The sequence below is a fragment of the Salvelinus namaycush genome, unplaced genomic scaffold (genome assembly GCF_016432855.1).
Source record: "Salvelinus namaycush isolate Seneca unplaced genomic scaffold, SaNama_1.0 Scaffold117, whole genome shotgun sequence".
Taxonomy (NCBI): Eukaryota; Metazoa; Chordata; class Actinopteri; order Salmoniformes; family Salmonidae; genus Salvelinus; species Salvelinus namaycush.
The window spans coordinates 355562-369122 of NW_024057864.1; the positions used below are offsets into that span (position 1 = coordinate 355562).

At 44.5% G+C, this 13561-nt stretch overlaps 1 protein-coding gene across 1 annotated transcript; it reads left to right on the plus strand.

The window, feature by feature from the left end:
- Positions 1-779: 779 nt before the first annotated feature.
- LOC120035958 lies at positions 780-8565 on the plus strand. The gene is made up of 3 exons (XM_038982443.1): positions 780-1002; positions 1285-1579; positions 5025-8565. Exons 2-3 carry the CDS (start codon positions 1291-1293, stop codon positions 7604-7606), a joined length of 2871 nt encoding a protein of 956 aa, XP_038838371.1. The 5' UTR covers positions 780-1002; positions 1285-1290; the 3' UTR covers positions 7607-8565.
- Positions 8566-13561: the final 4996 nt, after the last annotated feature.

A 13561-nucleotide genomic window follows, 5' to 3' on the forward strand; every position in this document is an offset into this window, starting at 1 on the left:
TACATACACACTAAAGTATCAGATACTATGTCTGCTAATGAGTTGAATAGTGGGAGAAGGCTACACACATACACACTAAAGTATCAGATACTATGTCTGCTAATGAGTTGAATAGTAGGAGAAGGCTACACACATACACACTAAAGTATCAAATACTATGTGTTGATATGTGCTGCTTTGCGTGATGTATTGTTGTCTCTACCTTCTTGCCCTTTGTGCTGTTGTCTGTGCCCAACAATGTTTGTACCCTGTTTTGTGCTGCTACTATGTTGTGTTGCTACCATGTTGTTGTCATGTCTTGCTGCTATGCTATGCTGTCGTCTTAGGTCTCTCTTTAGGTAGTGTTGTGTTGTCTCTTGTCGTGATGTGTGTTTTTGTCCTATATTTTTATGTAATTTATTTTTATTTTTAATCTCATCCCCCATCCCCGCAGGAGACCTTTTGCCTTTTGTTAGGCCATCATTGTAAATAAGAATTTGTTCTTAACTGACTTTCCTAGGTTAAATAAAGGTTAAATAAATATGTCTGCTAGTGTGTTGAATAGTAGGCGATTCCAAAATAATAGGAGAAGGCTAAACACAGATCTGATCATAAGTGGAGAAATACATGTTTGATAACCAGTATACGATACGATTATAATTGTGCATATATTTCCAATCGTTTATTTAGCCTTCATTACCCATTTACACACGGTTTACAGGACAGGACTCTTATGTTGAAGGATTTCCCCCCCAAATGACGTCACCCGGAAGTTATTGCTAGCTGGCGTCAAGTAGTTTTCCATCGATATTCTCATCCAAACAAACAATTATTTCAGGTAGCTAGGACATTCGTTTAAATGTGTTTTACATTTTCATTTAGAACTTTTTAATGAGTTATTTAAATAACGCATGTCTCAGACAAACTCTTGAGTCTTTTAGAGTGCGTGTTATCCTAGCTTGTAAGCTAGCTAACGTTACACTAGCCATTGTCTTGGGTTGGAAAGTGACTGCAGCTAAATAGGTTGGTATCTTTCTAGCTAGCTAACACTTTGCATTGTGTTTTGTCCGTAATATATTATTTAGCTATTGCTGTTGGCTACGAAAAGTTATGCACTCGTATGTTGCTCTGGATAAGAGTATCTGCTAAATTACTCAAATGTAAAATGGCTAGCTTGCTTTGTTTACTACCACTTCAGCGTACACACGTTTGCATTGCACCCCTTTCCCAAATGTGGTATATAACCTGTTTGTTTGTGAAACTCACCTTTTTATACCGCCTCTGGTTCTACTGACCCACCTCTAGCCCACCATGTCTGAACCGAGTTCTGGCTGTGGCGTTCCAGGCCAGAGAAGCTCACAGCCTGGTCCAGAGATTGTGTCAGTGAAGCTGGAGGACTGCATCTCAGTGAAGCTGGAGGACTGCGTCTCAGTGAAGCTGGAGGACTGCAGTCAAACACTGGAACTCAATGTGATTGTCAAAAAGGAGGAGAAGGGACATGTTAAAGAAGAAGAGAGTGAAATCAAAGAAGATAAGGAAGAGGGGGAGAAGAGAGAGGTCCAAGTAGAAGAGGAGAGAAATGCTGATATGGCTCCTCCAGGTCAGTTAGGTTGGATGTGGGGTATGGAGAGATGTCAATGACAAAATAATACAGTTAACCTAAAATTTCCCGAGTGATTACATACATTGAAACTAGTTGGGTGGAGTTTGCCTTCTCCCCCTCTCTCTCCCGGCAGCCTAGAACTGGAAAGCTACATAAAAGGGTCACGTGACATGGAAAAACAGATAACAATAATTTTACGTTTTTGTACCCATATTTTTGGAACTAGACTACGTCTGTATATACCTACATTCATAAAAAAATAAATGGTACCGTGCTACCTTCAGATGAGTATTGTGGCCGTCCTAGAACAAAACAAGTGTGTAGCCCCAAGCTGTTCGGACACTACAGACAGAAGTTGGGCAGATCGGCGGTACTGACTTCAGGCGAGTTCCGTGACGTTTGTGAACTATCGTGTTCGTGAGAGTCTCATCATTCCATAGTGGTCATAGTAATTTGTAGCCCAAACCGTTCCTGATGTTTTTTGTGAGAAAGACCAATTTTCGTGATGTCTCGTGGTCTGACAAAAACCACTGTAGTTTGCCCACCGCAGATGCAGAAGGCTGCCATTGGCGGATGCAGTAGATTGAGGCGCAGCCCATACAACAACAAAAAAATAGCAATCTCTATCTTAAATAGATGGATTTTGATGGGGATTGTTTTGTCTTATGCAAGGGGGTTAAAGAGTATATGCATTGATTTTAATCTGACTCAATTGATCCTAAATGTGAAAAACCCTGTTAACTCCTCATTGATTTATAAACTTCTGACTAATAACATCCATAAATATTTGTCTAGTGGAGTATTTGCATATGATCTCAGTGATCATTGTCCCGTAGTTGTTACGGCTGTCCTCGCTGACAGAAGGTGGGGACCAAAACGCAGAGTGGTTAGTGTTCATTCTTTTAATGAAAATCAACAAAACACTTCATAATACAAAAACAACCAACGTGACAAAACCGAAACCGTCCTGTGTGGCAACAAAACCTCCACAGGAACAAACACCCACAAAACACAAGTGAAACCCTGGCTGCCTAAGTATGATTCTCAATCAGGGACAACGATTGACAGCTGTCTCTGATTGAGAATCATACCAGGCCGAACACAAAATCCCAACATAGAAAATCAACCATAGACAACCCACCCAACTCACGCCCTGACCAACTAAAATAAATACAAAACAAAGGAAAACAGGTCAGGAACGTGACAGTAGTATGTTTTTCGAGATGCCAAACGGCAAAATACTAATCTTCGTTTAATTCAAAAGATGCATTTTAAAATGTTTTCTCAAGGGATTTTACATGACATGTTCAACTCTGATTTAGCCACTGACCATGTTTACATATAAACACACATATCCCGTTATTATTCAGGATACTCAACTATTCTGTTTTTGAGTTGACGTGTATAAACACCCATATCCCGTTTTACAATAACCTGAAAAAAGCTTGTATCCCGGTTATGAGAAACCCGGATAAGATGCCTAGAGTTGATCTAAGACAGGATACTGTGGCATGTAAACATCTCCTCCCGTACACTGTAGTTTCTGCGGTCTGTGCGGGCTCAGTTTCACATATCATGGGTGTTGTGTGATGCCGTTTTCATCTGATTTTCAAACAAATCACTTCAAAGAGTAGGCTACCTGCGCAGTTAGATCCACCATAATAATTACCCTATAATTTAGAGACACAGACACACACACAGCTGGTGGTTACTAGTAGGCTAAGAGTAGGCTACCTGCGCAGTTAGATCCACCATAATAATTACCCTATAATTTAGAGACACAGACACACACACAGCTGGTGGTTACTAGTAGGCAAAGAGTAGGCTACCTGCGCAGTTAGATCCACCATAATAATTACCCTATAATTTAGCCAGCCATAATTCATTTACTACTGGCTACTTTCACCCCTAATTTAGACAAGTTTCTGCTTATAATTTCTGACATTTGCTAGGCCATATTATAATTTCTGAAATTTGGTAGTCCATTTGTTTTGTCAACTATAGTTTGATACATGCAGCTTCTCTTCTGTCATAACTTGTTGCCACAGAAAACTAAATAAAGTAATGCTCACCAGAATAATGTCTTGCATCGTTAGAATGAATGCATTAGTAATCTAGTTAACACCAGTAAAGTTGTCTGTTTCATTTAGGGACCGTGGAGGAAACGCCATAACTTCAAAACAGTGGAAAGATTGGTCATATGCAAAATGTCCAAATGTCATCCGTTTTACCAGTTTTAAGGAAATTAAAAGCTGAGAAAACGACGAAAGACTTCAGTGATGAGATCCTGAGGCCCATTGTCGTGCCATTTATCCACCGCCATCACCTCATGTTTCAGCATGATAATAAACGGCCCCATGTCGCAAGGATCTGTACACAATTCCTGGAAGCTGAAAATGTCCCAGTTCTTCCATGGCCCGCATACTCATTGAGCATGTTTGGGATGCTCTGGATTGACGTGTACGACAGCGTGTAATGGTTGGAATGGAATAAATGGAACGTTATCAAACATATGGAAACCACAGGTTAGACTCCGTTCCCTTTATTCCATTCCAGCCATTACAATGAGCCTGTCCTCCTATAGCTCCTCCCACCAGCCTCCACTGGTCAGAGTTTGCCCCACGAGAGCGCACATGCACAGTTGTTACCCATCTCTGCTGTTGTTGCAGTCGGCCACATAAAATAATCGCAATCGTTTTAGGTGGGAAAGTACACATTTCCTGACTCAAAACCATAGGTTTTGGTTTAAAAAACTTGCTGATTTGGCCATACGCTTTCAATAAATCAAAGAATCTGTCCACAATTCGCAGATTTCACAATCACTCTTTGACAACAGAGCAGAGTTAGTCGTACAGAAAGACGAGTAACGTGACCCTTTTAGCAGCTTTCCAGTTCTAGACTGCAGGGAGAGAGAGGGGGAGAACTCCACCTAACTAGTTTCAATGTATGGAATCACTTGGGGAAATTTGGTATTTTAGGTAAACTTCCCCTTTAACCTCATACATTCTGATAGGCGCTGTCATTTAATTGGGGAGATGCCTTTGTATCATTTGGTGTTTTAATCACACCTGAATTCTAAACAATCAATGCATCATTTTTTTTTCTTTTCTGATTGTAATCCCATATTACTTGCACATTCATCTTCTATCACGCCAGTGTTTAATTGCTAAATTGTAATTATTTCGTCACTATGGCCTATTTATTGCCTTACCTCCTTTATCTTACCTCGTTTGCACACACTGTATATAGACTTTTTTTCTAATGTGTTATTGACTGTGTGTTTGTTTACTCCATGTGTAACTCTGTGTTGTTGTTTGTGTCGCACTGCTTTGCTTTATCTTGGCCAGGTCGCAGTTGTAAATGAGAACTTGTTCTCAACTAGCCTACCTGGTTAAATAAAGGTTAAATAATTTTTTAAAAATCTGTTAATATATTCTCACAGGAGAGAGCTCCAACTCGGGCTCACTCAGCGAGCCCAGTACCACAGTGTCAGGAAACCAGCAACAACACAGAGGGAGGAACTCAAGACAGAAACGTCACCACTGCATGGACTGCTTCACTAGTTTCTATGAGCCAGAGGAGTTGAGAAGACACACTTGTAAAGACCGCAGCCACGGTGTAACGTGTCCTCCCAAACAGAAAAAGACTTCCAGCTCCTTCTCACCAATCCTCCCACCAGTCCTCCCACAATTTTCTTTCATCATCATGTCAGCTAATGGGGATCCTAGTAAACATAAAGATATATGTGATGAGAGCTTGAACCAGGCCAGAAAACCAACATCAATCAGTAACCATGTGGATTTTCTCCTTACTAACCGTTACACTTTGTCGCAGGAGGAGAAACTCCAGATAAAAAGTCTCGGTCCCCACCAGCCACCTGATGTAGAAATAACACTTCCCCAACACAGAACAAAGGGAAAGGACCCGACCCGTTCATTCAACCCCTCGTGGTTCCATAAGAAATCGTGGCTGACGGCTAGCGTCTCCAAAAAAGCGCTGTACTGCTTCCCGTGCCTTTTATTCGGCAAAGAGGGCACTTGGTCAACGGTGGGTTTCAAGGACCTGAAGCACCTCTCCGAAAGGATTTCGAAACACGAGAGTTGTTGTACTCATTTGGAAAACGGCATGAAACTAGGATTTCTAGGGAAGACTAACGCCGCTGGTCAGCTGGTCAGCGTAAACCCAAGCTCCATTGAGATACACAACAGACAAACCGAGGAGAACAGGTACGTGCTGGGTAGAATGGTCAAATGCTACGTGCTGTGTGGGAGACACATGGCTGCCACGTGGTGGCGGAGCGGCCGGGTCGAGCCGGACTCTCTAAACACATCCATGTTTAAGTGCATCTTTGAGACGATGTGCGAGGGAGACTCGAGACTCCAGAGGCATTACGATGCTCACGGCTTCTTTAAGCACCCAAGAGGCTATGTACAAAACAAACTGTTTGACTGTATGCACAAGGTGTACAAAGAGGCGATTACCAAGGAGGTGTGGGCGGCTAGCTTCGTAGCGGTGCAGGTGGACGGCATGCCGTGGACAGGGGAGGTCTCCTCCAGGGTGACAATACCCCTAGCTACAGATCTAGGATCAGCGTCTCCACTCCCAACCTTGACCATTAGTGTGGAAAACGCCATACTGGCCCAAGATCAGCTTCTTGGGCTAACAATCTACTCCTGTACGCCACAGCAGGTCTCTGTCGTGCTACGGTACATGCTTCCAGACAATACCGTCACCGAGAGGTTTTGGGAGTTTGTGGACCTAAAGGATAAAACGGCCGCCGGTCTCACCAACGCAGTCAAGGACTCGCTGGAACCACTGAAACTGGAGCACAAGCTGATCGCTCAGACGTACGACGGGGTCGCTGCGGCAGCAGTGGACGGGGCCGACGTACGCGACCTGGAAACTCACCTGAAACGCACCTATCCCAACGCTAACTTTGTGCACTGCTACGCTCACCCGCTACGTGTCACACTCCAGCAGATCTGCTCGGCGACAGCGACCCAACTCAAAGTGTTTTTTGCGGATTTGTCTTTGTTCGAGACCTTCTTCCAAGATCAGCCAAAGAGAGCTACAGCTGCAGGGTGGAACTGTGAGCGAGAAACGGTCAGTGTGGTTTGGGAGAATCGCGTTGCTCTTCAGAAGTGTGTGGAGGATATTAGGACACAGCCGATGTGGGACCAGGACTCTATCAGAGAGGCTTATGGCCTGTCAGCCAAACTCAGGGACCCCACGTTCCTACAACTACTGGAATTATTCTATTTGGTCATGCAAGAGGTGGATGTTCTCACTGTCAATATACACAAAAGGGACATTGTCGTGGCGGACATCGAACAGGCAGTTGATAGTTTTGAGAAGTACGTTCAGGCCCAACAGGGGAGAGCTGAGGCCACAGCACACGTAGGCCCCACGTCGGACAACGACAAGAGAGACACAAAGACAACTGCAGCGGTCATGAGAAAGGCATGTGACATCATCGTCACACATGTGCATCACAGGTTTTCTCAAAGTAGTGACCATTTAATTGCAGCCAAACTGGTGAATCCCACGCTCTTCTCTAAGTTCGTAGGCTGTTTCCCGTGCTCAGCCCTACAGTGTGCTGCCAAGCTATGGCCGGTGGTTAACACTGGGAAGCTGAAAGATGAATTGACCTCTCTGTACCAACACACGGAGCTCCACAGGGGTACAACAGCTCTTTCTTTACTGAAAACAATCAGCGAGCTCAACCTCCAGGATGTTTTGTCAGATACGGTCTCTCTTCTCAAAATCATCATCACCACTCCCATGCAGACCGCCGAGTCTGATAGAAGGTTCCCCACTCTGAAAAGAATCCAGGCGTTGCCGTGTTCTCGGAACACCTCGGGATCCGCGGTCGCTTGGCAACAGAACAATGGCAGGCTAAATGCACTGTCCATGCTCTCTGTCGAGAAGGACTTCATTCAAGGACTCAGGTCAGACTTTCACGACAAGGTCGTCGATAAGTTTGTCCAAAATAAAACCTGCCCTGGAGCCTTCCTGTTTAAATGAGCAGTAAAGCATCTGAGAAAAATCTGAGAAGGCTTGGGCTGTGTCTGTATATAGTATATACTGGGGCTGAGTGTCCCAAATGGCGCACAATTCCCTCTGTAGTGCACTACATTTGACCATGGGCCCTATTCTGCAGTGCACTGCATTTGACCATGGGCCCTATTCTGCAGTGCACTACATTTGACCATGGGCCCTATGGGCTATTCTATTGAATACAAAATAAGTCCATAGACTCCAGTAGAATTCAGTTGTAAATAATTTTTTTGAATACATAATTCAAATCAGTAGAAGGGCTGGTTTGTATTGACATTAGAGGTCTTCACGGGTCCAGATATCAGCCAAGTTGCTATTTTGGGTCTTCATATGTTGGCTAGGCCTTCTATAAGTCAATCATTTCACCTCATTTGCATAAAATGTATATGCTATAGACTATGCAAAGCCGTTCTGTCCATTCGATATATCAGCTGTAGTTACATAGACCCGAGATCCGATGACAATCAAACCCGAGGGCCAGGTTAGAATTTACGACCCGAACGGGCCCAGGTCTCGGGTATATTCGGGTATATGGAGATCTCTAATTGACATCAAAAGTCAACCATATGATGTATCGTTATGTCATGTGATCTGCTTGTAAACTGTGTAAGATGTCAACTATCCTTCAACTGAATTATAAATACAAACAGTTCCAACTGTCTGTGTGGCTCCTCTTCTTCGTTGAAAGTGTATTATGTTGGTAGATTGTCTTTATCGATGACAAGTCAGTATAGTAACATTATGATAATAATGGATAACAGATGCTATACACTGTTGTAATAATATAACATCACACTGCTGATAGAAATATAATGTAATGATTTTTGTTTTGGTTGAAAAATCTACACTGAACAAAACTATAAATGCAACATGTAAAGTGTTGGTCCCATGATTCATGAGCTGAAATAAAAGATTCCTGAAATGTTCCATATGCACAAAAAGCTTATTTCTCAAAAATGTTGTGCACAAATTTGTTTACATCCCTGTTAATGAGCATTTCTCCTTTGCCAAGATAATCCATCCACCTGACAGGTGTGGCATATGAAGAAGCTGATTAAACAGCATGATCATTACACAGGTGCACCTTGTGCTGGGTAGAATAAAAGGCCACTCTAAAATGTGTAGTTTTGTCACACAACACAATGCCACAGATGTCTCAAGTTTTGAGGGGGCGTGCAATTGGCATACTGACTGCAGGAATGTCCACCAGAGCTGTTGCCAGAGAATTTAATGTTAATTTCTCTACCATAATCCGCCTCATTGTCATTTTAGAGAACTTGGCAGTACATCCAACTGGCCTCATAACCGCAGACCACATGTATGGCGTCGTGTGGAATAGCTAATGTCAGCGTTGTGAACAGAGTGCCACATGGTGGGGGTGGGGTTATGGTATGGGCAGGCATAAGCTACGGACAACGAATACAATTGCATTTTATCGATGGCAATTTGAATGCACAGAAATGCTGTGACGAGATCCTGAGGCCCATTTATTTTAAGGTATCTGTGACCAACAGATGCATATCTGTATTCCCAGTCATGTGAAATCCATAGATTAGGGCCCAATGACTTTATTTTAACTTCTTGTCAATAGGGGGGCGCCATTTCGACTTTGTAAAAATTAGTTCCAAAATTAAACTGCCTCGTACTCAATTCTTGCTCGTACAATATGCATATTATTATTACTATTGGATAGAAAACACTCTCTAGTTTCTAAAACCGTTTGAATTATTTCTCTGAATGAAACAGAACTCATTCTGCAGCACACTTCCTGTCAAGGAGTGAGATTTCTGAAATCGAGGTCTCTGTTTTAGGGTCAGTTTATAAATTCCCATGTAAGCTATGGGGCTACATGCACTGCATACGCCTTCCTCTAGATGTCAGTAAGCGGTGAGAATTTGAATGGAGTGGATTGCACCATCTGGGGCACTATATAAGCCCGTGGAACGGAAGGTCCGACCTTTTCAACGGGGCGCCTGGCGCAGGAGGGACATCACAATGGCGTCCTGAAAAGCTTTCGTTTTAGCAGTTCTATATCTCTGGCTCTGATTTAATTTGATTTTTGTCTTAAAAACTTCATAAGGTAGTTAATTTAAACCGACTTATAGCAGTTTATATCAGTTTATTGCGATTTTCTGGAATTTCTTTGTGACGCGCTATCAGGAGTTGGACACCTTTCCGGCACATAGCTAGCGTTAGCTGCTATTTCTACAGGAGAAGAGGACATCTTTCAACCAAAAGACGATTGTTCTGGAGAAAGGACACCTTGCCCAAGATTCTGATGGAAGCTCGTCAAATAGTAAGAAGTCTTTATGCTGTTAATTCGTATTTATGTTGACAAATGTTAAACAATAATTCCGCCATGAATTTCGGTGCGGTCTCGCTTTAGCGCACGCTGTATGCGCAGTAACGTTAATTTTAAAAATCTAACACAGCGATTGCATTAAGAACTAATTTATCTTTCATTTGCTGTCCAACCTGTATTTTTTTGTCAAGTTTATGATTATTTATCGATTAGAATAGGTGCCTTTCCCAAGATTTCTCCTGACATTTTCTTTGCAGCTTGGCTACTTTTCTCATTGTATAACCACGATTTGTGCCGATAAATATGCACATTTTCGAACAAACTCTATATGTATTGTGTAATATGATGTTATAGGACTGTCATCTGAAGAATTCTGAGCAGGTCAGTGAAAAAATGTATATCTTTTGCTGGGTTATACGTTATCGCTATTTTTGGCTTGAATCAATGCTGTTGTGTGGTTTGCTATTGTGGTAAGCTAATATAATGCTATATTGTGTTTTCGCTGTAAAACACTTAAAAAATCTGAAATATTGGCTGGATTCACAAGATGTGTGTCTTTCATTTGCTGTACGCTGTGTATTTTTCAGAAATGTTTTATGATGAGTATTTAGGTAATTCACGTTGCTCTCTGTAGTTATTCTAGTCGCTTTGGTGAGAGTTGTGATGGTGGCTGCAATGGTAAACTATGATTTATACCTGAAATATGCACATTTTTCTAACAAAACATATGCTATACAATAAATATGTTATCAGACTGTCATCTGATGAAGTTGTTTCTTGGTTAGTGGCTATTTATATCTTTATTTGGTCGAATATGTGATAGCTACTGATGGAGTAAAAAAATGGTGGAGTAAAAAAAGTGGTGTCTTTTGCTAACGTGGTTAGCTAATAGATTTACATATTGTGTCTTCCCTGTAAAACATTTTAAAAATCAGAAATGATGGCTGGATTCACAAGATGTGTATCTTTCATCTGGTGTCTTGGACTTGTGATTTAATGATATTTAGATGCTAGTATTTACTTGTGACGCTATGCTAGGCTATGCTAGTCAGCTTTTTTACTGATGGGGGTGCTCCCGGATCCGGGTTTGGGAGGAATTAGAGGTTAATTGACTGATTTCCTCATAAGAACTGTAACTCAGTAAAATTGTTTAAGTTGTTGCATATTTTTTTTGTTTTGCCTGACTTCTTTCCGTCAGACGTATCAAGCGCATGAAGCGAGACGGTGGATGGCGGGTGGAAGAGCGAGATGGTGGATGGCGTTTGGAAGAGCGAGACGGTGGATGGCGGTTGGAAGAGCGAGACGGTGGATGGCGGGTGGAAGAGCGAGACGGTGGATGGCGGTTGGAAGAGCGAGACGGTGGATGGCGGTTGGAAGAGCGAGACGGTGGATGGCGGTTGGAAGAGCGAGACGGTGGACGGCGGTTGGAAGAGCGAGACGGTGGACGGCGGTTGGAAGAGCGAGACGGTGGGCGGCGGTTGGAAGAGCGAGACGGTGGATGGCGGTTGGAAGAGCGAGACGGTGGATGGCGGTTGGAAGAGCGAGACGGTGGATGGCGGTTGGAAGAGCGAGACGGTGGATGGCGGGTGGAAGAGCGAGACGGTGGATGGCGTTTGGAAGAGCGAGACGGTGGACGGCGGGTGGAAGAGCGAGATGGTGGATGGAGGTTGGAAGAGCGAGACGGTGGACGGCGGTTGGAAGAGCGAGACGGTGGATGGCGGTTGGAAGAGCGAGACGGTGGACGGCGGTTGGAAGAGCGAGACGGTGGACGGCGGTTGGAAGAGCGAGACGGTGGACGGCGGTTGGAAGAGCGAGACGGTGGATGGCGGTTGGAAGAGCGAGACGGTGGATGGCGGGTGGAAGAGCGAGACGGTGGATGGCGGGTGGAAGAGCGAGACGGTGGATGGCGTTTGGAAGAGCGAGACGGTGGACGGCGGGTGGAAGAGCGAGACGGTGGATGGCGGGTGGAAGAGCGAGACGGTGGATGGCGGTTGGAAGAGCGAGATGGTGGAAGAGCGAGATGGTGGATGGAGGTTGGAAGAGCGAGACGGTGGACGGCGGTTGGAAGAGCGAGATGGTGGAAGAGCGAGACGGTGGATGGCGGGTGGAAGAGCGAGACGGTGGATGGCGGGTGGAAGAGCGAGACGGTGGATGGCGGGTGGAAGAGCGAGACGGTGGATGGCGGTTGGAAGAGCGAGACGGTGGATGGCGGTTGGAAGAGCGAGATGGTGGAAGAGCGAGATGGTGGAAGAGCGAGATGGTGGATGGAGGTTGGAAGAGCGAGACGGTGGATGGCGGGTGGAAGAGCGAGATGGTGGAAGAGCGAGATGGTGGATGGAGGTTGGAAGAGCGAGACGGTGGATGGCAGTTGGAAGAGCGAGACGGTGGATGGCGGTTGGAAGAGCGAGACGGTGGATGGCGGTTGGGAGAGCGAGACGGTGGACGGCGGTTGGAAGAGCGAGACGGTGTATGGCGGTTGGAAGAGCGAGACGGTGGACGGCGGTTGGAAGAGCGAGATGGTGGACTGCGGTTGGAAGAGCGAGATGGTGGAAGAGCGAGATGGTGGACTGCGGTTGGAAGAGCGAGATGGTGGATGGCGGTTGGAAGAGCGTGCTTGTTAGAAATGGAAAAGCATCGCAGTAGCTTTTGATAAAGAAGAACATCAAGACGAAGCAGCTGCTTTATAAGTGGGATGCACTGTTTAGCGCTACATCCCGGGGGGTTCGTGCTGATTGTACGGAGATTGTGACAGCCGGTTAAATGGCATCCCTTGAGAAGGCAAGAACAAGATGTATGTCAGGAGAAGTGCAGTATTATCATAAGGAGACGTATACTTGGAATACGGAGGAGGAATAGAGGGGGAAAAAGAGGTCTAAGAAGCTTTATTTAACTAGGCAAGTCAATTAAGAACAAATTCTTATTTACAATGATGGCCTACCGGGTTGGCCTACCCTTGTTCAGGGGCAGAACGATAGATTTTTACCTTGTTAGCTCGGGCATTCAATCCAGCAACCTTTCGGTTACTGGCCCAACGCTCTAACCACTAGTCTACCTGCTGCCTCTGGCAGGGAAATTGTTTGTTAAAGAAGAATGATAGAAAGTGTAAGCAGAGTGAGCTGAAGACCGGAGGAGAAATGGAAGTGAATGAGGGCGTAGTATCAGAGGTGGTCGGTGTGGTGAAGTTCTCGGAGCCCGAGGCTTGCACCGGGGATCAGGATAACGATGAGTCTGTGATAGTAGGAGTGAAGTTTTTGGAAGAAGTTGCCTTTTGGCTGATCCATTTGTGGTTTCAGGGTGGGTGAAAACAAAGTTGGGTGCTGTGAAATCGGTGAGGGTAACCAAAAGTGGTCTTGTGATAATTGTTTGTGTTTCTGCTGGTCAGAGGGAGAAGGCGCTCCCTGTTAAATGAATGGGGGCAAGAAATGTGAATTGTTTTTGCTCTCAAGAAAAGGCTGCCATTGAAAGGAGTGATTACTGGGGTATCAGTAAATGTAAAAGTGGACCAATTGAAGGGAAGATTCCCGGTGTTTGTGATGCTTGTCGTTTGGCGACGCAGACAGGGTGGTGTGAGTGGTGAAACAGAAGTCATCGTCTGTTCTTTTGAGTTTGGATGTTGATTC